Source organism: Podarcis melisellensis (genome assembly GCF_964234715.1).
Source record: "Podarcis melisellensis genome assembly, chromosome: 2".
Taxonomy (NCBI): Eukaryota; Metazoa; Chordata; class Lepidosauria; order Squamata; family Lacertidae; genus Podarcis; species Podarcis melisellensis.
The window spans coordinates 30,042,413-30,067,432 of record NC_138529.1 but is presented as its reverse complement, the minus strand read 5'-3'; the positions used below and the strand labels follow the sequence as shown (position 1 = coordinate 30,067,432).

General features: G+C 46.0%; 2 protein-coding genes across 4 annotated transcripts in view; one reads left to right on the top strand and one right to left on the bottom strand.

Moving 5' to 3' along the window:
- Positions 1–25,020, top strand: part of PGS1 (phosphatidylglycerophosphate synthase 1) — a 125,611-nt gene that overhangs the window by 69,109 nt on the left and 31,482 nt on the right. For 2 of the 3 annotated variants that reach the window (XM_081899722.1, XM_081899723.1), the window contains exon 1: positions 19,411–19,581. The exons of the other annotated variant lie outside the window; for it this stretch is intronic. In XM_081899722.1, coding sequence (XP_081755848.1) covers positions 19,439–19,581 — 143 coding nt within the window. In that variant the 5' untranslated portion in view covers positions 19,411–19,438. Of the gene's footprint in view, positions 1–19,410; positions 19,582–25,020 lie in introns of those variants that run through there. 3 annotated transcript variants of the gene reach the window in all.
- On the bottom strand, positions 1,078–3,764 carry SOCS3 (suppressor of cytokine signaling 3). Its single transcript, XM_081903538.1, has 2 exons — positions 3,545–3,764; positions 1,078–3,095 (listed from the first exon to the last, which is right to left on the bottom strand). Exon 2 carries the CDS (start codon positions 3,024–3,026, stop codon positions 2,409–2,411), a length of 618 nt encoding a protein of 205 aa, XP_081759664.1. The 5' UTR covers positions 3,027–3,095; positions 3,545–3,764; the 3' UTR covers positions 1,078–2,408.

The window sequence follows — 25,020 nt, the reverse complement described above, 5'->3', positions numbered from 1 at the left end:
TTCCTCCTCGCACGTGGCGAGTCGTCGGTGGAGGTAGAGAAACCACGCACATTTGATATTCATAATAATAATAATAATAATGGTTTGAAATTTAAGACTCCCCCCCCCAAGGAAAAGGCACTTTCTTGCCCTGCCTGTGGACCAGGAGGTCGTGGCGGGAGAGGCCTTCAGCAGTGGGGCCCTTATTCGCGCTGCCAGCCTGACCTTCACCCTCTTACATATAGAGAGGAAAGGAGACGCGGAGGTGCAAAGGCTTGTGGGGCAGAAGTAAGCCCCGCTGAGTTCATCAGGGGTGCCAACGTGAATACAGTATGATATTGGGGGGGGGGGGAGGCAGGTAAGCCCCGCCCTGCATAGTTTACCACATTGGCAATGCCCATCAACTGGGGGACTGGCCCCCTCAAATGTTTTATTGGGGGGCCTGAAGCAGTGGCGTAGCGTGGGGGTGCAGGGGGGCCGGGCGCAACATCAGGGGGGGCGCTCGCACTCGAGTGCTAAAATCCATGAGTTAGGGGGCGCAAATTACTTGCCTTGCCCCGGGTGCTGACAACCCACGCTACGCCACTGCCTTGACTTCAGTCACACAGCAACATTGCTTTACTGCTGTTTCATAGTTGTGTGTGCTTGAAGACAAAGCTGTGCTGCTATCATAAGTAGTTCTGTCCCTTGTGGTTCTAGTACTGTGCTGTAGAATTAACCACATCTACCAGAGAACCTCCCTTCCTAAGCAGAAAATTGTGGACAGTCATTCCCAAAGTGCATTTTGCATGCTTCCTGCAACATGACTGCCCCAGTATTCTGTAATTAATGGTTACAAAGAGATGATACCTTTCCTGACAATAACTGGGACCCTGCCTGGCCAACACCAGCATGAAGAGTTCCCTTTTTTTTACACAAGGATGCTGCAATGTAGCTGCCTGCCCTTTCTAGCAGTGCAGGACTATAGCAGAGATTATGGTATCTCCTCAACTTTTCTAATGCTGTTACGAGAATGGCAGAAGCCATGTCCAGGATGCATGTATCTTTTGAATGTTTGGGAGTAGGGTGGAGTGGAAGAAAAGAGAAGATAGTCAAGCATTTCATTTAAAAAATAGTGCCTTTTATTATAAATTAATGAACGTCATTTTTAAAATCCATTGACTATAAATATAAATAGATGTGCAAAGTTTTCTTCCAAGTTTGATTTTTTTGGTTGAGTATTCAAGCATGTCTAACAGCCTGCAAGGCTGAAGGGTGGAATCTTTATAAAAGACAGAATGATATATTTTTTAAGGCAGGTCTGTAAACATTTCTTTCTGTAAAAACAAAACCTCATCTGCCCTTCTAAACCCCTGATATGGAAAAATAAGATGAACACACAAAATTTTGGTTACAGTTTTTTTGGTTTTTCCTTTTTTACAAAAAAATAATAAGAGTTCCAGGTAATTCTGTTGTTGCTACATTCCTGTATGTTTTTCGGTTATTCAGTGCGATTTAGGGCCCAAGCAAATCCACAACCTCTGTGTAGATACAAGACCATTTTTTGATGAGCTGAAAACCCAAGAATAAAGGCAAGAGATTATCAGTCTGGGCGCAGGAGCCAAAGTTGAATAACGCTTTAGGGGAAATGGCTAGATCATTCATTATCCATTTAGGTTTTCTAAAAGCAGTGGTGCCAATTTTGTAAAATGATGTCCTCCATTGCTTGCACAGAGAGTATATGGCATTCCCCCATGCAGTGTGCAGTAACAACCCAGGTCCATGGGATCAGAGGATGTGGAGTTTGTTTTAAGGCTTAGTCCCCTGTATGGATGTGCGGCAGTTCCTCTGAGGAAGAGGCTTTGGATGAAAAGATATTCTGCCCCTCCAGGAGGTTGAGAGAGGTAAAGATGAATAACAATATAAAAAGGTTTCCCCTTAAAACTGAGGAAAAGTCGGTCTTCAGGCACTAGCTGGATTCCAGTGCATTAGTTTCATTGTCTCTGCAGAATGGTTTTGGTCAAAGGTTACTAGAGGTGGTCTGGGCCAGTGCAGAGCAAATGCTCTTTGTAAACTGTCCATGGGTTAGGGAGGTTTGCAAACCATTCTGATATGCCCAGCACAAGCCAGATAAACACAGTATTTACTGGGCTGTAGCTGGGAAGGACAATTGTGTGAAGGAGCAGCAGCCTGTTCCATAGTCAAGCACCATCATCGGTCTCTTGCACAGAGTACCCCATCCAAGGGCAAACCATCCAGAACAAACAACAGCAAGACCGTCTCTGTGCTGGGCAGAGGCTCCTTGCCTGCTCCATGCCCCCAGTCCCTCTTATTCCACAAGCCAGAATGGGGGAAAAGTCTCTTGTCTCGCCCTGTAATCTTGTTAGCCATCATTTTCCAAGTCCTGTCCTTGTGCTTGTGTGGTGGGCCACCCCCACTGAAGAAGCCACTTAGAAGGGAGCGTCATATTGGTCCAAGAATTCTTTGATGGGACCTGGGAGCTGGGTCATCTTCTCGTACGAATCCAAGTGCCCGTTGACCGTCTTGCGACACAAATGCTGCAGGGTGGACACATTGGACGAGAGAGGGCGGCTCAGCACCAGCGGGATCTTCTCCCCACCTGAGTAGATGTAGTAGGCACGTTTGGGGTGCGGTGCCTGCCCTGGCTGTTGCTCGGGGAGGGGCATGTAGTGATGGACCAGCTTCAGGACGCAGTCAAAGCGAGGCACGGGCTGGCTGCTGTGAGGGTCGCTCTGGAGGGAGAAGGTGCCCCCCTCGCATTGGATCCGCAGGTTTTTGGTGCCCGACTCAGTCTTGACGCTGAGGGTGAAGAAGTGCCGCTGGTCCGAGCTGTCTCGGATGAGGAAGGTTCCCGTGGGCTCGGCACTTAGCAGCAGGTTGGCCTGCCCACCTGTCACCGCGCTCCAGTAGAAGCCGCTCTCCTGCAGCTTGCGCACAGCGTTCACTACCAGCTGGTATTCGCTCTTGGAGCTGAAAGTCTTGAGGCGCAGGCTGGTGTCCAGCGGGTGGCTCATCCCGGCGCTGGGGAACTTGCTGTGGGTGACCATGGCGCAGGGAGCCAGCTTTCCGAGCGATCGGGGCTGCTGCCGGGTGCAGCGGCTTGCTAGAACACGGACCTGGCGAAGCAAAAGAGCAGGTGTTAAAAGACAAAGGGCAGCTTCTCCCCGGCAGCTCCGGCCCCGCAGGGCCCGGCCCACGCCATCCTCCTCCCCAGGCAAAGCGGGGTTGCCAGCCGCCCGGAAACCTTCCGAGGCGTTCCCCCGAGTTGGTGGCTGTGTCCTTGAGCCTGAAGCTAAGTGGCACCCCGGCTTGGGAGACCCCTATGGGCGAACTACCCCCGCTCTCCGTCCGCTGCACGTCGGAAAGCTCACCCCCGCGCCTTGCCCTTGGCTTCCCCGGCGCGCTTTTGCCTTTCCATGCAGGCACCTCTCCGGAGCGCACGGTCGAGCGAGCGCCCCATCCCGTCTACGCGCTTCCAAAAGCCGAGCACTTGGCCGGCCAACTACGCCAGAGAGAGAGAGAGAGAAAAAGAAAGATTGGGGGGAGGGGGTCAGCTCCGGTTTACCTGGGGAGCGACGAGAAACGAGGCAGCGGGAAGCGGGGCGCCGGCAGCGCACGGCTTGTTGGCGAGGCTTTTGCAAGGGAAGCGGGAGCCCCTTTGGCTTTTGCGTGCTTGGCTCGTCCTAATTGCAAAGCCGCCAGAGCCCCTGCTGGAGGTTTTTATAGAGCATCCGCCAGCCCCGCCTCCGGGTTCCAGGAACTCAGCTTCCTCGCGAGCGCGCCCTAGGCAGGCAGCCAGCGGCCAGCCCATTCCGGGCAGTGAGGCCTCGCTCACCACCCTCCCCCCCTGCCGCCGCCGCCTCGGTCCTGGCCGCGGCTGGAGCCCACCGCTTGGTTGAAAGAACGAGGAGGAGGGGTGCGAGTCACGTCTCCCCCGGCCAGAAAGGCTCGAGGAGGCTCGCGGCGGCCGGGGGCAGCCACGTGGAGTAGCTCCGGGAAGATAGTCGGGTTCCGCGGGCACGCGTGAAAAGAAAGAGGCTTCCACGCGGGGCATTGGTGCCCTGGGTGGGGGCGCACAGCACACGTCTGTCAGAGAGGTGAAACCTCCCCACCACCATCTGTCCCCCGCGATAAGAAAGTCCTTCCCATAGCGAATGGGACGGGCGCTATAGGGAATCCTATAGGTTTGAGTTTGTCGTGCATTAGCAAGGGGAGTCCCAGCGAGGGTAGTAATTTGCAGCGCAACGCTAACCGTTCTACTCAGAAGTAAGCTCTGTTGAATTCAGTAGGGCTTACTCCCGGGTAAATTGGGTTAGGAGCGAAGCCTCAGCTTTCTTTATAGGCTTAGTCTGTGAAGGGAGATGGGTGAAGCAGGCGATTTTCCTGGAATTTGCTTAAGACTAAATGCATTCTTACGAACAAACGATGAAGCCTCTAGGATCAGACAGAGGAATCTATCTAACCCAGCCCCCCCCACTAGCTGCTTCTGGGGGCTCCAAAAGATCAGCATAATGGCAGTAGTTTCCCCCCCACCCCAATTGCCTCTCAGCAGCTGGTATTTCCCTCCCCCCTCCAGTTCAGGGTAAAGATCCTGACGATTATTCACTTCTAACTTAAATCAAACCACAGCTGGTTTTGCAGACCTTCCAGTCAGTGTTTTGAATTTCTTAGAAGACAGCCGTCATTTGAATATTGAACCCAGAAGTCAGATTTCCCAAGTATTGAAACTCCCTCCCCTCCCCCCGCTAGTTCCCCTTTCGTATTCCGCTAAACCCAGGTAAAAAAGGGAGAATCCGCGGGGGACGACCGACGCACACTAGAGGGCGCTCTTTCCGCTCTGGCTGGGATGTAGCAGTGACGTTCGCCGGCCTCTGTTACACAAAGGGCAAGGGCTTGTCAGGTCACCGCAATGACACTACTTAGAGCACAGAGATCAAACCTGGGAGCTTTCTGGCATTGACGCAGACCTCTAGCCGAGTTTCCTTTTGGACATTTGTGTGCTGCAAACCCATTTGCTCCTGGAGGTCTAGGGTTGGGACATGGAAAGTACTTTCCCTCTGTAGCTGATTGGTTTCATCCTGGCCCCGGAGGTGGTGCTTCTGCATTGAAATCCTGCCCAGGTGCTGCAAAGCATCTCTTCTATCTCAGTGAACCTTGAGAAATCTCCCTATTTACATAACTCAACAGAGCTGTCCAGTAGCATGCACCATATTATGTACATGGGTGCTTAATATTGTAAACAGGTCACTCATATACCACAAATGGGTCTCTAGCAACAGGTTGCTGTTATTTTGAAACTCACTGGATTTTCCAGAGAAATGATAAATCCAGATTAAATATGGGGGGGGGGGGAATAAGGGCTAGCATTTTGATGCTGATAACATTGTGTAGACAGTGCAACAAACAAACAACAATTTATATGAAAAAGTATGCGGGTGGCGCTGTGGATTAAACCACAGAGCCTAGGACTTGCCTATCAGAAGGTCGGCGGTTCGAATCCCTGCGACGGGGTGAACTCCCGTTGCTTGGTCCCTGCTCCTGCCAACCTAGCAGTTCAAAAGCACTTCAAAGTGCAAGTAGATAAATAGGTACCACTGCAGCAGGAAGGTAAACAGCGTTTCCGTGCGCTGCTCTGGTTCGCCAGAAGCGGCTTAGTCATGCTGGCCACATGACCCGGAAGCTGTACGCCGGCTCCCTTGGCCAATAAAGCGAGATGAGCGCCGCAACCCCAGAGTCGGCCACGACTGGACCTAATGGTCAGGGGTCCCTTTACCTTTACCTTACCAGCAACTCCATGATAAACACCCCTCCGGAAGCACATTGAGGCTGCTTTGGAGCTCACACAGCAGTTGGGAAAATTAGCTTTTTGCTAGCCATTTCTCTCCACCCTCACTGCCCCTCTGTGGGTAAAAATGGGAGCAGGAGATAGATTTCAAGGAGGCTGAAACAGCAATAGGATCCTGTTAATATAACAAGCACCCGGTATCATATCCCTGGTCGGCTGCTGGTTTTCTGTTGCACAACTCCTTTCTTCAATGCTGCAATTAAAATAACTTTCCCCCTCCAGCTAACTCACCCACGTATCTGCAAAGCAACCTCAGGGATAAACATAAACATCTCTTAGGAGAGCTAAAGCATCCAGGGGAATCCTTTTTGAGTAGATAGTTCCTTGTGCCACTGTCACTCGGAAGGCATTTTCTCAAACTGAGCTGGATGATGACAGAACCATCTAAGTGTAAATGTTTTAAAGCAGTTGCTGCTCTGGAGAAGGTGTTCCTCCCTCCCTCCATCCCATCTCCCCACCGCCACCCACTTAGCATTTTGTAGTGTTTGGCAGAGTCTCTTTGGACCATGGAAAGGTTTGGGGTTTAATTGTCCACAGAGTTCTAAGCTGTTTGTTGTCTTTTCAAACTTTCCGAGGGCTGCATTCCACCCTATCCTCACTTGCCCTTCCCAGAAGAGCTTCAGGGAAAAGAGGCGAACCCGTGCCGAAACGTTTGGGAACAAGAAGGGCAAGAACCTCTCCCCCTTTCTTGTCTTGATTCCGTGCCTGAGGACTCAGGGAAACAGGTCAGGTTACTGGATTAACCAATGACTATGCGTGCTGCAGCTGCAGTTCTTAAAGGAAGGAGTTGGTTTTGCAAGAGGAGCAAGAGATTGAGGTAGCCTCCCTCCTAGAATGGCTAGCTGCTGGAATGGGTGCTTAGGTCAGCTGCTGGAATTTTCCCATGATGACATGAGAAATGTGATGTGTGAGCTGGGACAGCAAAGGAGTGCATGGGCTGGAGGCTTTTTGGTACAGTGGTTGTGCAAGAGCCACTTGGTGCAATAATTGTGTTTGTTGCAGGGATACCTGTGATCCCACAGTGAACGCATAAAGCAAGAAGGGTAGGTGTGTGGCCCAGAATGCTAGGATATATGTATTGGGTTCTCCCCAGTTGCCTGGGATTCCCCAGGGCATGCCCACTGGGGTTATAGAGATGTAAAGCTGCCCTTTGCAATTCAGGTATTTACTGCTGGAGGCCTGGGGCAGCTCTTAGGGTCTTCTCAGAAGATGAGTTTTAATAGCACAGTAAAGTCACAGTTCTTACGTATTTGCGGCATGAGATCCAGATGTCTTCCCTCAAGGTAGCATTTCTTTACATTTTTGCAACAGTCAAACTGCAGAGGGGGATGTGATTTCCTAAGACGTTTGTGCAAGTGCTGTTTGGAATACTGCTCCACAGATATTACAGTCACCATCACTAGTGTTAAATGGCACAGTTCACCTCCCCCCCCACTCTTGTGTAATTTTGTGAAAAAATAATTAAAAAATAAATCAATGTTGTAATGCCTTCACCTCTTTGTGGGTGTGCGTTTTCAGTGCTACTGGAGCTCTGCGGTGTTCAATGAGTGATCGTTGAAAGCAATGCTTTTTTTCAGACGGAGCGTGCCAGAGCGCAGTTCTGACACCTCTCAGGTGGGCGCCATTATGGGCTGGTGCTCCCCCACCCGCAGCTGATTCTTGCCTTTACGTACTTCTGAGAAGTCCAGAACGAACATTTCAAGTCAAAATGGAAGCTGGCCAGTGTGGGCAAGTCTACACTTTATTTTAGATCTGACTCCACCTAGCTCCTAGCCGCGATTGGTCAAGCTGTGGGGCAGGGGCAATTCGTATTTCCTTTTCTTCAATGTTTCCCATGTAGTGATGGAGGGCTTTAAGCTTTCCAGCCAGGCCTCTACCATTGCGCACGCACGCATGCATGCAAGCAAGCACACACACACACACACACACACACACACACACACATGTGCAAGGGCCCTTCCAGCTCCTCTAGCCATCTGCCTGAATCTGACAGAACGAGGGAGGCGAGGATACATTTATTTGATCTGCACCAGAACCAGGGGCAACCCCCAAACCAGGGAGACAGCTTGCAATGTGCTGCTCAAACTCCCCACCCCCCTTTTTAAACATCCTTTGTTTGCTTTTTTTTTTTTTGCCAAAGTTTGTGTTCCTTTTCATCTCTTCATTTGGACAAGACTTCGATTTTTTGCCTCTAATAGCTTCTTTGATTTTGCTTGTTAACCATGCTGGCACCCTCTTGACCCTTATGGTACCTTTTCTGATCTGACGTGAATGCCTAAGATTTTGTTTTTAAACATTTCCCAAGCATTTTGGAGTGATCTGACCCTCTTGACCTTCCCTTTCAACTTCCTTTTTACCAATCTCGTCACTGTGGGGGAAGCTTCCTATTTTGAAATCAGATGTGACTGCGTTGGATTTTTTTGGTATTTACGTGTATATTTAATTTAATAGCACTATGGTCACTGCTCCCTACTGGTTTGACAACACTTACATATTGCATCAGGTCCTGGGTGCCACTCAGGATTAAATCCAGGGTTGCCAATCTTCTGGTCGGTTCCATAACCAACTGTTTTGTTCTAGGGCACAATCATTTAGGATATCTAGAAATTGTACCTATTTGTCATAACTGGAACACTTATGTAACCAGTTTATGTGGAGAGTAGTTGAAGTCACCCATTACTACAATATTGCCTCTTTGGGTTGCTTCCTTGATTTCATTTATAATGTGTGCATGTATCTCCACAGAGCAAACACAATCCAGCCTCCCTCTCCTTATTGTGGTTGTTAGTTGTGAGCCATGGCTACTAGTTGTAGATACTGTATAGTACTAAAAATACAAATCTGCGTTGTTTTGTTTAATGCAGGGAAAGTCTCCTAGTGGCCATCACTGTTTTCTTGTATGCAAAGGAGTTGGAAGACACATGCAATGAAATTCTCATTGTTCCTTTCTACCTCCCCCCATCATCAATATTCAAATACCACCAGGAAAGGAATGCTCAGCATTAACCAGCAAGAGAGAGAGAGAGAGAGAGAGAGAGAGAGAGAGAGAGAGAGTGAGTCAGCTGGTGTCCTCTTGCCTAGGATATGAGATTTGACATTGGGAATAGGCAATATCTGTATGCTTGACCTTGGCACAGACAGAATGTAGGAGCGGAAGGGAGAGTTTCCCTTGCCCCAGAGCAGCTGCCATAGCAAGCCAGGAATAAACACCAGCAACCAGTTCTGGGAAGTGAGGCTGCTGCTGCTGCAGCTGCTCTGAAATGCAAACAATAAGATGCTGCCCAGAGCCCTTTGTGGAGCTGAAGCAGAATGCAGGAACATGTGAGAGCCAAGCCAGGTATTGGCTGAACGACAAGTGAAAATGATTCATTTCTGCCAATTAATCCTGGCAACAGACTGTGACAACCCAGCCCTGAGGAGACTGAGCCCCATGTGTGGCATACATGAAGTTCTGGCATTAAAAGGAATTTGGGGTGCTGAATTTCGGGCCTCTCTTGTAGGAGTATTTCTTTGTCATATTTGTGTATCAGTCTTTCTCCAAAATGCTATATGTAGCCTGCAGACCATTCCCAAGTGCCTTTGCATCCAGGCAGGCCTGTGTACAGTGGAATCCCACATATTCCTATGTAGAAGTCAGCACCACGGTTTTAGTGGGACTTGCTCCCAAGTGCCAAAGGGCATGTGCCAGAAGAGAACCTCGGTCAGATCTTCAAACTTTTTCTAGCAATGTTAAGGCAGGCCCAGACAGCCGTGGGTAAGTGAGTGGAAGGGAGAAGCTCCTGTGTCAATAGACGTTCCTGCATCAATAAGAGAGAAGGCATTTAACCCTTTCTACCATGACATTAAGGGACGCAGATGGCGCTGTGAGTTAAACCACAGAGCCTAGGACTTGCCAATCAGAAGGTCAGCGGTTCAAATCCCCGCGACAGGGTGAGCTCCCGTTGCTCGGTCCCCGCTCCTGCCAACCTAGCAGTTCGAAAGCACATCAAAGTGCAAGTAGATAAATAGGTACCACTCCGGCAGGAAGGTAAATGGCGTTTCCGTGAGCTGCTCTGGTTCACCAGAAGCGGCTTAGTCATGCTGGCCACATGACCCGGAAGCTGTACGCTGGCTCCCTCGGCCAGTAAAGCGAGATGAGCGTCGCAATCCCAGAGTCGGTCATGACTGGACCTAATGGTCAGGGGTCCCTTTACCTTACCATGACATTTCCCCTACCTGAATCACAACCTCGCTCTGGGGTGGGGAGATCAGGAAATCCAAACTCCCATGTGCTATCTGTTTGGCTCTTGCCCCTTGCAGTTCACATTGCATGTGCCTGACAGGAAACTTTTGTGCGAGTTAAGAACCGCTCCATCTAGTAGTCTTTGCCTCTACAGCTCCCATTTATGTCAGGCTGGAGTTGTCAACATGGTGCCCTCCAGACGTTGTTGGACTACAACTCCCATCAGCTCCAGCCAACAAGATAAGTGTCCGTGGATGATGAGAGTTAATAGTTCAATGACGTCTCGAAAGCTCCACATTGGCTACCCCCGATGTAAGGGGTTAGCTTGTATCAGAAGGAAAACTGTTAGCCCTTATTATATCCAGACTGAATGGGCTGCCATGATTAGACTAAGGAATAAAATATCTGATCTGTACATTATAGATTTATTCCCACTCTCCCCTCACCAACCCCATGGCCACAAAAGTTTATGAAATAGAGGCTACTGTGAAGTATATGTGGGTCAGTGATGTCTTAAGAGGATTAACTTCTAGGAAGAGATGTACACATTTGGTCCTGAGTGATGTGCCCCAAATATCTTGCTGTGGGATAAATAGGTATAAAACCTCACACTCTCAGACTTTTGATTATTTCATGCCTCACACTCAGTTGGCTTCTTTGGGAGCTCAGTCTATTTTTGCATCCTTTTTTGGGTGACTGAAACAGGCAATTGCCATGGCCAGATCTGTATATTAGGCCAACATCCACTCACCATAATTTCCTCCAGTTCCTTCAGGACCCCTCCCTTCCCAGCTCAGTGCAATTAATTCATACTTCAGTCCCAAACTCAATTATGGGCATGTTCCATTGATTTTAGTGTATGGGGCATGTTGGCAGCTGAATGCATGTTTGCAGCCAAATCTAGTATCACCCTCATCTTTGTTTATTTCTATGTTGCCTTTCCATAGTGAAACCAATAACAGCAAAAATTATGCATCTCCACAATTAAATCTTCAAAATTAAAGCTTGACCTCCAAGCACTGACTTTTTTCTGAAATTTATTAAACCTAAGAATTTTGGGAGACCTGCCCCCTTACAAACTCAACGCATTTAGGAGGATCAAGCCTCCGTGCCAACTCAAACTCAGTTCCAGAGCAACTGCTTTAAAAGAGAACTTGTGAAAACAAGAGACACTCATGACTAAGCAGTTGCTCTGGAATTCCCCCCATTCCTCAGCCTAACCTCCATGAACCTTTGGACAGGCATTTCATATTACCTAGGAAAGTTGGGGAATGGGAAAGGGCAGGAAGAAAACAGAACAGTAACATGGAAGAGTGGCGCTAGATTATCTGCTTATGAATCCCCATTTCCAGCATTAATGTGAATTTACTGGTTCCTATTGTGGAACCATTCATTCTGGCTTCCTGGTGGTGTAAGAGTTTGGGCGAGGCAGACCACTGCTGTGCTTTCCAATGAGCTACATGTTTTCAGCACTTATTGGCCAGCAAGGTGGAAATGAGGTGTATATGGTACATAAGAGGATTACAGGAGTAAGAATCAGGACCCAAACACTCAGAGAATTAGGAGATTGGGTGTATATATATTAGTGTTCTGCTCTTTACTTTTCATTTTAGGTTGCATCTGCAGATTAAAAAAAAGATCAAAGCTGGTTTTCAATGTAGATGTTATGTGGCATCCCACCAGGAACCCTGGAAATGGATGTATTTTGAAAGTGCCAACAGAACTGTCTATAACACTGCAGTTCTCAATGGTCCTTGGGAAGACACAATGGCCTGGTTCTCACATCACATTAAGCCATAGTTAAAACAATGGCTTCATGGGAATGGGCAGAATCTCAGGTACTTTGCTCCTTTGTTCCTGTTTCTGCTACTTTACTCCTCTTCTGTTCCTTAACTCCTCCCCTCTGACTTAATGTTACAGGGGACCCTGAGCTTATGGTTTGTTTCCCTCAACCAAACCATAAGTAGTAAGCCAATACCAAACCATAATTGCAATAAAACACTGGTTTCATATCATATGTGAATTGGATTCTAGCAACCCAAGAGTCCTGTGGCAACTTAAACACTAATACATTTATTAAGGCAACAATGTTTGGAAGCTAAACCTTATTTCATCAGACACACTGTTATTGTATAATATTCCAGACCTTGGAACAATTCAGGGCTGAAGAAGATATAACTGCAGAGCTAGGAGGATTGGTTTGAGTAAATATGGAAAGAGGAGGTGCCTTCAGTATCAGAAAATACATGCTTTTGAACTGGATATCATCGGCACAATGGAGGGAGGGCCTGAGTTGGGTTTGCAGGTATAGGTTGGTAATTCGATGTTCTGTTGGATCAGGCAGCTGAAGAGCCATTGCTCAAAAATCACAGGTTAAGCACATGGACTACTGCTATGATGTTTGTCCTGGATAGATCTGATGGCCTAGTGAACTTGGTCAGACATTGAGTAGTGAAGCTGCCTGAATGAGGTTTCTTGTCCCACTACTGCCTACATCCAAAGAGAAGTAAGTGGGGGAAAACAAAGCAAGACAAGACTCTAGTCCGGAGCACATTTTAGCAATCAGCCATGCCACAGTTTGCTGAGATCTCTTCTGTAGCCGTGTTAAGAAGAGTTGGACATCTCCCCGCACTTGAGGATCCAAAGTGGCAGGCAAGAGGCAAACAAAGCTGCTAGCCTTGTGGCAGGAATAAGTTCCTCTTCCAAAAGCTCAGCCAGACTTGCGGAAATTTGGAAACCAGTATGTTTATTAGAAAATTTACACAGTCAGACCCTGGGGAACCAGAATTGAGTCAGTCTCTGTTGGGCAAGACTCATGTCCTGCAGAAGGAGACTTCAGACAATTTACTGTTAAAAGCACAAAAATAAAATTCCACAGGGGCTGACACTCCATTTAGCTCTGCAAAGGACTCAGATTGTTCTCAGGTTCTTGCTGTCATGCAGATGAAGTGGGGGTGGGGTGGGGGCCTGGGTAGATTCTGCAGATGGAACCAAAGGAATACCCAAAGGACAAATATGGGGCAATAGCTTTGACGAAAATGAAGAGCAAAGGAAATGCAACGGCCACATTTGCAGATGTGATTTGCAGCAATTCTTTGGAGAAATATGAAAAGAATGCAGGGTTAGAGATAATCTTCATTTCAGTATTTTCAGAGAAAGTGGTACCTTAAAAACCACAGTGAAATCGGAATGGCATGCACAATGTGGCTGAAATCTCCCCATTCAAATCATTTGCACTCAATGGTGCAGGATTGTGTCCTAACCCTTTATTTTGAACAAATAGGTGATCTCTAGATCATGCGTAGGCAAACTAAGGCCCGGGGGCCAGATCCGGCCCAATCGCCTTCTAAATCCGGCCCGTGGATGGTCCAGGAAACAGCGTGTTTTTACATGAGTGGAATGTGTGCTTTTATTTAAAATGCATCTCTGGTTTATTTGTGGGGCATAGGAATTGGTTCTTTTTTTCCCTTTCAAAATATAGTCTGGCCGCCCACAAGGTCAGAGGGTCAGTGGATCGGCCCCCTGCTGAAAAGGTTTGCTGACCCCTGGTCTAGATGGTTATATAACTGGAGTATAGCATTGCCCTGCCAATTGCCAGTGCTGATCACCTTTGCTGTGTCTACATGGAGCTCATTGTCTTTGAATATTGGGTTACAAGCGCTATCATTCAATCTCACATGGTTGGCTGCTTGCTTTGTATCGGTGTTGGAAACCTTTTTATCTCCTGACAAAAAGGTTTCCAACACCGATACAAAGCAAGCAGCCTTCTCAGGAAGGGTGTGAAAGAGCATATTCTTCATATTTAAGGCTGATCAAATCTTTCAAAAAGACCCACACCCCCCCATCTAATACAAATTGGTTGAATGCAAAGGACTTGTTACATCTTCAGAGGACAAGTAATAGGTTTGTAAGTCTGCTGACATGGTTGCTGGTCTGTTACTTATCAGACCTTGCAGTGACATTGAATTTTCCCCAATAGCAATCAAATCAACAGTTTTAAGACTAAAATGACCTACTTTAATCAATTGCTTTGACCTCCCTTACAACAAAGCACTTAATCTTACACACCAGCAGCATGCAAAATATATCACAACATGAAAGGTACAGCGACAGAACACCCCAGATCTCAAATCCCCAACTATTTGATCTGGGCTATGCCAAGAGGGAGTCTCGCCTGGTTTCATAATTGACTGGCCCTATGACAGAATAGACCTGAAGCACATGTATGTTGCCTGGGGAAAACAGGTTATTAACCTTTGCTTTCCCTTTAGTTAACCTCTTGCCACATCTGAGAGAGAGTTAAGCTGGTTATTTATCTTTTATCTAAAGAAATCTTTTGGTCAAGTTACTTATTAAGCTAAATACATGATCTTGCCTCTTTATAGTCCTATATGGGGTTGAGATTCCTTCTTTTAAAGAAAGTTGACCCAGAATAATTGTATTGGTTTAATAAACCATTAGAGGATCACAAGTCTGATAGGGAAATCCTAAGCAAGTAGATCCTACTGACTTCAGATTGCAGTGTACGAAGGAAAGGTCCTAGCTTTTAAAATACTGTTGTGAGTTTTGGGAGCCCATTAGGTTGTATGATGCCCGAGTCTCTCTTACTAACTGCCTCCAGCAAGGGTTAAAATCTAATGGAGGATCATATTGTTTTTCTTATGTATTTTGTGTTTTTATATTGTATTTTTATGCTGTGAATTGTCCTGAGATCTATGGATGAAGTGCAGTGAACAAATTATAATAATGATGATAATGATAATAATAGTTGAATTAGCCAGGCAAGGCCCAAGTATCACCCAAGTGGTCCTTAAATCTGACAAAGGAAACTGCTCTATGCTAGAGAGCAAATGGGTCACCTGGCTTGTGGTGAGTAGGAAAACAGCCAGAGTAGAGTTGTGTGTCAGAGCTGGGCTAGAAGCAGGCAGAAAGTGAGAGTCATGCTTGATTTCTGTGGAAATCCAAGGCTGTGGCTATGGGAGAAGCAGTGCCTCTTATACCTCTTTGGGTGTTAATGCTGTGAGCCCCTCCATCATAGGCTCAGGTTGTATATACAGTGGTACCTTGGTTGTCAAACTTAATCCATTCCAGGAGTCTGTTCGACTCCCAAAACGGTTCAAAAACCAAGGTGCGGCTTCCATAATAATAATAATAATATAATAATTTATTATTTATACCCCGCCCATCTGGCTGGGCTTCCCCATCCACTCTGGGCGGCTTCCAAAAAAATATTAAAATACTGCACTACATTAAACATTAAAAGCTTCGCTAAACAGGGCTGCCTTCAGATGTCTTCTAAAAGTCTGGTAGTTGTTGTTTTCTTTGACATCTGGTGGGAGGGCATTCCACAGGGAGGGCGCCACCACCAAGAAGGAGCTTCCTGCACTGAATTGGAAGCTGGAGAAGCCGCATCGGATGTTCGGCTTCCGAAAAACATCTGCAAACCAGAACACTCACTTCCGGGTTTGCGGCGTTTCAGAGCTGATTTGTTCGGGAGCTAAGCCGTTTGACTACTAAGGTACCATTGTATATGTAAATAAATCATATATCCTAAAGGCACCACAGTCTCCTCTGCCCCTCATTCCAAGGAAACTGAAATCTGGGTAAGTGCCTGGACCCCCTGGAATCTTGCACTGCTCAGAAATTGGGGAGGACTGAACAATACTCCGGAGAAATAGAGTGAACTTTCTTGCACAGTCCTTAGTGGTTCAGTTTGTTGCCTGCAACAGCCACAAGGCCACTGTGGAAAGAGCTCCCCTCAATGTATTTTAGTGCCCAGCAGCTGCCAGATGTGAAAGCCACAATGGGAAAAAATACAAGAAGTTCAACTGTGCTGTGATCTTTTAAAATGAATGCCATTGGTTTTGGTCAAATGCCCATGGGCATACACTAGACAGAGATCTCAGATCTTTTGAGAAGCCAAGAGTATCTGGGAATGGCATGTCTTTCAGACAATTATTTTTGATGGTTTTGCCTTAGGGGTGAATCACAGACATTCTGGCCAGTACAGCCCTAAGGCAGGATTTCCTGTCTTTCTTGGATCAAACAGGAATCACAGACACCATAGCAATGAGTTCAGAAGCTGAGTGTGGCGAATGGAGCAAGATCTGGTTTCAGCGCCTTGACTTGTGCACTAAGAAAATTCCCTGCTCTCCTAATTTATTTGAGAAGTTATTTGGAGATAAGTACATTGCAAATATAGTTGCCAGGCACTGTGGACGAAACCCCCTCCCTTTCTGAAAGTAAAAGGTTTTCTGTTGCTTTATGCTGGGAAGGCAGCTGGGGTTCTGTAAATAACTACTGAACCTTTTTCAAGATAAATAGAAATTCAAGCTGCCATGAAGTACAAAAATATTTCAGTGTGCCCTTATATGGAGTTAAGCAATCATTTTTCCATCTCACACATGTAATTCTATATGGTGATCCTGAGCTCACTCTTAACACAATGGAACTTAACATTTTAGGAGGCATGCATAGGGTTAGAGTGACTTTTGGTTATGCAAGAACATTAATTAGTTTTAGCCTATTCCCAAGGCAACTTAAGTGTTTCCTTATTTGGTAGCACTAACAGGTGAAGTTCCATTGAGACTTACACCCCCATTTCCCCCCTGGCTTCTCTTGCACTGAATACATTGTGCTGGGAAAAATGTTGTGTCTTGACCACAACTTCCTTACATTGCTTCTTGTAGTGCACCATTGTTCATCTTAGCATCTAGCACTGTTAGTATGCACTGCTTATCTTAGGATATTGCTCTTCTGGCAAGAACCTATTGAGTTACATTTACACAGTGGCGTAGCGTGGGGGGTGCAGGGGGGGCCGGCCGCACCGGGCGGAACATCTGGGGGTTAGGGTTAGGGGGCGCAAGTCCACGGATTCCCGGGTGCTGACAACCCACACTATGCCACTGCATTTACATGCTGAGGCCTCTATCTGATCACAGCAGGGATTTTGTCTGGTAAGCAAACTAATTATGAAAAAGCAAGTCGCTTGATTTACAATTTAGTCTCTATAGCAGGGGTGGCAAACCTTTGCCCTTGCAGATGTTGCTGAACTATGTTTTTCATCAACCCCAGCTGGCGTAGCCAATAGTCAAGGCTGATAGGAAGTAAAGGTTTCTTACTCCTGACGTATTTTATTATTATTTATTAAATGTGTGTACTGCCCTTCATCTGTAGATGTCAGGGTGGTTCATATAGCATTTTCATCAAGGGAAGGCAAACAATATAAGTTCTAGTGAGGGTATTACACATTTGAATAACTAGCAAGAAAAAGTATCAGAAACCTGCAGAAGGGCCCTTGTTACCGTTTCCTTCAAAATGCACCTTCTCTATGCTATTATCACTTCACTGGATTTGCCAAATCAACAGGGGGGAAATGGCTTAGTTTGCTTCTACCCCTTAACAGAACTGTGGCAGCAGCAGATTAGCTCAAATTACTGTGAAAACGGCAGCTACATCGTAGTCCAAAACAATGGCAACTGTACCCAGAAATTCTGCCTGTGTCTAATAGGCTCCATCTCTTTTAGAAACAGGTAGGTTTTCTGGACTGTGATACAATAATCCTACCCTGATTTCACTCCTAACATTTAATGCCAACCTGTCCTGACCTGAACCTAATTATTTGCTATTGAGTAATCCTCCCTCCATTACTTTCAGTTCTATTAATTCTAACATTTGGAAGCAAGCACATACTTTTAAAGACACAACACACAAACTGTTCTTTTAAGGTGGTGATGCTATGCAGTAACTTGGGAGTAAGCTCAACGGAATTCGGTGGGAATGACCAAATGTACAGGATCGGGTCATACATGTGATCAGAAAACTGCTTGACTTTGGTTTCTTTTTTCTAATGCACATGAATAGTAGTCAGAACATGTTAGAACAAGTATGTTAGTTTTTACATCTGCAGAAAGAAACAAAAATACAAGGAAAATACACAAAGCAGAACCAGTATTTTTTTTTTATGATAAACCTGCCTTTTCCCCTGTGCAGGACCAGAGGTAGGTCACAGCATAAATGAAAACATACAACTAAAAATACACAAATATAAAAATAAATAACTATCACTATTAAAAACAGCAGTAAAAACACTCAAAACCATTAAAAAGTGCACATGTGCACACACAAAACACCACCAATCACCCTTAGAAGACCCTGTCGCAACAGCCAGTTAATAGTCAAAGGCCTGTTGGAACAGGTCTGCCTGTTGATGAAAGAAAAGCAGAAAGGGGAGCAGCCCAGCGCCCTGCTGAAGGGAGTTCCACAGTCTGTGAGAAGCCACCAGGAAGGCCTTTTTGTCATCACCAAATCTGCCTATGTAGGTGGCAGGACTGAAAGAAAGGCCTCCTGAGGAGATTTTAAAGCCCACCCTGGCTCATATACAGTACTTCAGATAACTGCAAAAATAAATACCACCCCAAAGAAAGCAAACTGTGCAGTATTATATAAATACTCCGTCAAAGCATAATACAAACTAATAGACATTTCAACAGTCAGCTGGAAATTCTTTTACTTTTTTTTTTTAAGAAACAAAACAGCAGGAAAAAACACTTTTGAAACTGATGAAGCCAGCTGAGCAAACTTCCATGTCTGATGAGCATGAGTTTGGTAAACTTTTTTTTAGTTTGTTACATGTTGCAAAAGACTCCTGTCCATTTGTTTTCTGCGGATAAATTCACATGTGATGTGGGGATGCACAGAAGACCGTAGCAGCTGCTTGCAGGGTGGCGGAAGGCATGATATATCTCGTGAGCTTTGCGGTCAGGGAAGATGGTGGTCGCTGAACAAGGGTTTCCAATTCAGGCGCCTGGCGAGTACAGCGCTCGCACGAGGATTTTAAATTACAAGGATTTAGCCGGTTACAATCCCGTGTACTCGGGGAGTAGGGAAAATTTGCAAGCGTATACGCTTACAGCACACTTTTTTGGAGGCGAGGTCTACTAAGTTCAGTGGGACTTATGAGCCTTTGCTCTCACGTTAGCCAGTACAGAACTGCAGCCTTTGGATAAACACCACCTAGAATTATTATTATTCCGCTTTTTATTATTATTATTATTATTATTATTATTATTATTATTATTATTATTATTATTATTATTATTATTCCGCTTTATTCTGTGGCTTTGCGAACAAGACCACGGGGGCGGGAGTGGTGCACTACAAAGCGGAAGAGTGCCGAGGGGGTGATCTTGAGACCTTCCTAGTCTGTATTTTCCCTAAAATCCCACCCTATCTGCCCTCAGGTGCCGGGGGAAAGTTGCACTCTCCCGTCCCCTTGGCAACGGCGGTGGACTTTCGCAGAGAGGAAGCTGCCTCCCAGCTCTATGACAGGAAGCGGAAGTGCTAGAGGGTCTGCGGAGCGCTCACCCGGAAGCGGAAGCAGTCGGGTTTCCATGGCGGCGGCTGTGGTGGCTGAGGCTCCCGTGCTATGGCGGCGGCTGCTAGATTATTTGCCCCGGGGGAGACCCGCCTTGGCTGCTCTGTTCGGCCGGCTGTCGGACCGCCTGACCCGGGGCCGGGAGCGCCGCGCACGCAGGTGAGGGAGGGTGGCCGGCAGGCCGGTTTTTCACCTGCGGCGGCTCCTGCATTGTTTTCCAGGGAGGGCTCGCGCCTAAGAGATTCAGAGACTATCTTGGGCTGGGCGCCTTCCTCGTGGAAAGTAACTGTCGCCAAGGTTGTGTCGGCGTCGTGTTTAAGTGCATGTTGGCGTGTGTGGGAGGGGGAGACTGAATGATAGGGGCGGGACGGGATGGTCCTTGAGAGTAAAGTCTGGGGTACCCTCTAAAGTGGGTATGGGGAGGGCCAGTTGTAGTACCTGCGTGTATTTCTGTAGGAAGGGAGAAAAGAATAAGGTACTGTCGGCCAAAGAGAAGCTCGTCGGCGTATACAGTGGTACCTCTGGTTAAGAACTTAATTCGTTCTGGAGGTCTGTTCTTAACCTGAAGCACCATTTTAGCTAACAGGGCCTCCTCCTGCTGCTGCACCACCGGAGCACGATTTCTGTTCTCAACCTGAAGCAAAGTTCTTAACCTGAGGTACTATTTCTGGGTTAGCGGAGTCTGTAACCTGAAGTGTATGTAACCTGAAGCGTATGTAACCCAAGGTACCACTGTATTTTTACTTGGTGGAAATGTGTACTCCTGCTGTACTTGGAGATTTGCAGCGTGGCTAGCAGTAAACGCAACAAAGCAATCGGAGCAACTTAAGAGGAGCAGAAGGTAAAAACCACAGCATTCCAAAAACCCTAGGGGACGATTTAAAGCCTGGTTCAGCTAATGTTTAAAAAAAGGATTGAGCTGGAGGTCATTTTAACTCATAGTCCTCAAAATGGAAGCTCTTGTGTTCATGCCAAGTGGAGCCTTTTCACATCATATGGCAACATTTGTGCTGCAGATAGGAGTTGCAGTAGTGTTGCGCTAGTGTTTCCAACAGCAAATGCATAAAATGTATGGAACATATGTGCATCTTTAACTAAGAGTGTCTGGGAACCCTAATTAGACTGCAGTTTCTTGATGTGTGTGTGCGTTTGCTGTAAGAAACACAGGTGTGCACACAGCAGTTTTTCATGTAAAGGTTTGCAGCTGTTATCAATTCTTCCTGCCCCCCCCCCCAGCATGGGGTTAAAAGGACAACTTTGGAATTCAGGTGGTTGTGTTTGAAACATCTTGTGATAAGGCTACAGTTTCAGTACTTCAGTATAAATTAGTTTCCTTTTGCTAAAATTCAGGAAGCTTCCAGACCAAATTCAGGAAGCTTCCAGACCATTGCTGGACCATTCCAGACCAGGAAGCGGAGAAGGGGCTGGTGGATGCTGCAGCGATGGCGGTGGCTTCATGGTGCTGAGCGAGGAAAGGCCATGCCGAGCAGGAATGTTGCTGCTGCTCCCTGGCTCTGGGCCCCTCTGCCACCAGCGTCTCAGCATCAATGCCCCCCATTTCTGCTTCCACCTTTAGCCCAGATCCTTGAGGACTGGCATCTTGTTCTGGAGGACGGCACCTCAGGAAGGGCTGGTTGGGGGTGGAAGAAGGAGCCTCTTCCTTACCCAAAACCCTGGGGAGCCGCTGCTGGTCCGCGTCGGCAACAGTGCTTTCGGTGGAGCTGCCGGGCCGACTCGTGAGGAGGTCCCCAAAGGCAGTGCACCTCAGGGGAGAGGGAGGCATGTGCAAAGTGAAAGGAAACTCAACCTGGATTGGGCTCGCCGCCATGGACTCCCCTCCCTGCACCCTCCCATCTCTATCCACCACAGGATCCTAAGAACAAGTGACGCCCCCCCCGCCTTGCCCGGATAAACACCCTCGCCGCCGCACATCCCTCTCCCAAGTCCCAACAGGGGTCTCCAAAGTGTGCTTTAGCGCATGGCAGCTGGCTTGTTCCTCTCTCTTTCTCTCCCTCCGTCTTCTAACCCGGAAGCATCAATGGCCCCCTGCAGCATCAACAGCCCCCTTCTCCGCTTCCTGGTGCTGAGCGAGGGAAGGCTGTGCTGAACAGGAATGTCACTGCCTCTCCCCAGCCCTCATTTCCGGGTTAGAAGTGTTCGTATTCCAAGTAGTTCGTTAACTAGGCTGTTCGTAGACCAGGGTACCACTGTATTTGATTGGGAGGTCTTGTGCAATAAATTGACATCCAGAAAAAATCATATCCTTGTGATAAGAAATGTGATGAGGAAATGCAATGGAAAGTGTGGGATAATACTTGTCGGACCTCCCTGCTAGCAAGTCAGAATGAATGCTTAATAAGCAGGTAGTCTGGAGAAGACTGCATTGCCTCCTTGAATTATGTACTGTATTATGTTTGTGAGAAACATGATATACATCATTGGTGCATGAATGTTTTGAAATCCTGGCATGTGTCTGGACATGTTTTCATTATGTGTATGACTGGGGAATGTGCCACTTGCTCATACTTTACTGCTTTGCTTAATACATTGTCTTCATGAAATTAACCATCATGGGGATACTGTTGAAACTGTACAGAGTAAAGAGGAGTAAAATTAATGCAATCTGCTTTTTAAAAAGATCCCGTGTACCTCACCAGACATTCTTTCTTTTCGTGAGTTTGGTATTAACAGCCTTACATGTTTCATTCTTGTGTGGAAACGCTACAGAAACCAAGATTTTTCCTGTACTAAAGCTGTTTACTTTGAATGTGATACTTCTTGGAAATAGCATTCCGTGATTCCTAAAAGCTCAGGAGTTTATTGTTGGCTTAATTCTTTTCCCTGTATGGTAATTTTTGTTCTTGTTCAAGCTTCTCCAGATCTTCCTCATCCAAGGACTAGGTTACCTCTTTTTGCATATAATGTGATGATTTGGTAAAATGCGCTTTCTATTTGAAAAGCTTTTATTATGAACAACCTTGTTATACAGCTGTGAAAGATTCTGACATTTACAAAGAGTTTCCTTTTATTGAATCAGACTATTGATGCATCAAGCCTAGGGGTCAGCAACCTTTCTCAGCCGTGGGCCGGTCCACCGTCCCTCAGACAATGTGGTAGGCTGGACTATATTTTGAAAAAACAAATAAATGAATGAATTCCTATGCTCCACAAATAACCCAGAGATGCATTTTAAATAAAAGGACACATTCTACTCATGTAAAAACACGCTGATTCCCGGACTGTACGTGGGTCAGATTTAGAAGGCGATTGGGCTTCATCCGGCCCACGGGCCTTAGGTTGCCTACCCCTGATCTAGCCCAACATCCATTTTGATATTGTAGCACTTGGCAAGCTGCCTATCACACTTGAATTGACTTGGAAATAAGTGAAGCTATATTTTTCTGCCCCCATTGGGAAATGGTTTGGCGTATTTCTGATATCACCAAATACTCTTCTGCCACTCTCTCTTCTCTCCCTCCTCAACTAGCTAATGCTGTGGTGCTGGTGGCAATATGGGAAGAAACAGCAAGAATAGCATTTCCTTGCTGTTTCAGCTCTCCAGATTTGTAGTTTTCACAATAAACTACTGGTGCTGTGGTAGCCTTTGGGAAAACTACCTTTGCCACAGGTAATTTTGCCTGGTGAAAGAAGAAGGGAATAACTTCTGCTTGTAACTTGAGCATCAGCTGTGGGGTTTACATGGGGAATGGCTGGGTAGTAGACTAGGACATTGTCTCTGGGTTGGAGTATAGTTTGAACTTGAGGAAGGTTTAAGGCTAAAAATATACTCCTTGTATTTGAGGCAAGCACTGTGAGCCCCAGCGACTCATATTTCCAAGTTTCAGGATCTTGGTAATGTCTCTGACTACAGACACATGCTTTGAATAGCGCATGGAGCTGGGAGGTGTCTCTGCTTATTGGCAAAAAAGGGTTTAGCAGTAATACAAGGTGTGAGTGGCTGATTTACCATCTTCTGGCTATGACAAAGGTCCATCAGTAAGGGCTGAAAGATTGTGTGAGGTGTGGTTGGAGGGAGATTTAAGGCGGGGGCTACAGTGTGTGTGAGAGACTGGCTACATAGAACTACTGGTTTTGATTTATAATTGTATATAACTATATTGTCATCAAATCCTTATAACCTTTTTTTTGAAAGTTAATAAATATTTAACAAAAAAGAAGTGATTTTTGAGATTGATTGGCATTAGTTTCAGAGTTGGGCTGGAAAATTAAACCTTGCTCCTGCATGTAAGTAGCCATGTTTATTTGACTTTTCTTGATCAATGAATCCAGTGCTTATTTTGCTCATTTTTGACATATTAGCGTTGCAACTATATTTATGTCCCAAGGCAGCTTATTCTCCACTTGTTTTATGATTTTCTTCTTGTACTGCAATCTTTTTTATGTCAGCTATTTGGAAAGGTCCCCTCGGGCTTTCTGCTGTTTCTGTAGCCATCTGGCAGCAGGCTTTTTATTTTCTTCGTAAACCTTAAAAATGCAAAAGTGAAGGACTGGAGAAGCACAGCTGGAGTGCTCATTTGGTTGTTAGGTTACTGCGGAAGTTTGGCTGCTTTTTTTGTTTCTGTGCAAAAGCATATATAAATAATAAAAATATAGTAATGCTCTCAAACCTCACATAACTGTCAGCTGCAGATGTAATGGGTTCAGTGTGAAATAATGAATTTGGTGCTATGACATAACTTCTCTCAAGAATTTACTTTGGAGGAATGAGACATCATTTTTGGCATGTTCATTACTATCAACCCACTCTTCACTCATTTACTTAACAATATACCAGAAACTTACCTTTATCTGTTTCAGACAGTTTGGGGCAACCAAAATAGTAATGCTTGTGAATCAACGTTTTCTCTGTTTTGCATCTCTGGTATCGGTTGCTCTCTTTCATATGTCAAATTTACTAGCATCCTGTAACTAACTAGAAACAGTTTCCCCTGATCTGTGGCTAAATTCAACTCTGGATTTCTCTTACATGTTCATTTTCAGGTAAAATCAGTGCTTTTTTCGGGGGGGGGTACGCAGGGGTACCCGTACACCTAAACATCTTTATACTTTTGTCCATTTACTGTATTTATTTCCCCCGATTTGGACTATAAAATGCTGATTTTCTTGAGAAAATGAGAGTACCCCTAAACATTTTTTAAACAAAAGCACAGGGTAAGATGATACATAACATATAGTACATAATAGATCCTAAGGAATGTCAAGGCTATTTGCCCTTTTCAAGAACTATGGAAGGCAATAAGAAGTAGTATGGAGGAGATTGTAACTAGTGTGCTTTTTCTTGTTAGAATCTCCCCCCCCTTCACCCTATTATAATTTGCAGAATTCCCGAAAAGAGCTTATATAGTTATACAGTTGCTCCAAACATGGGTTATCAAATTGATAAGGTTAATAATATATGATTAACATATATTTGTGAGAGAATATATTCTGTGGGAGTGATATGCTACTGTTTTTTACTGGTTAATGGAGGAAACAGCAGGCTAGGGCATCTCATTTGGCCATGAGACGATGACTTACCGTACATTGCAGCAGCCTTTGGCTATAAGCAATAAACTTGACTGACTATGACATAGGGTC

Coding starts and splice junctions, on each gene's coding strand:
- SOCS3 (XM_081903538.1), bottom strand. CDS start 3,026: ATGGTCACCCACAGCAAGTTCCCCAGCGCCGGGATGAGCCACCCGCTG.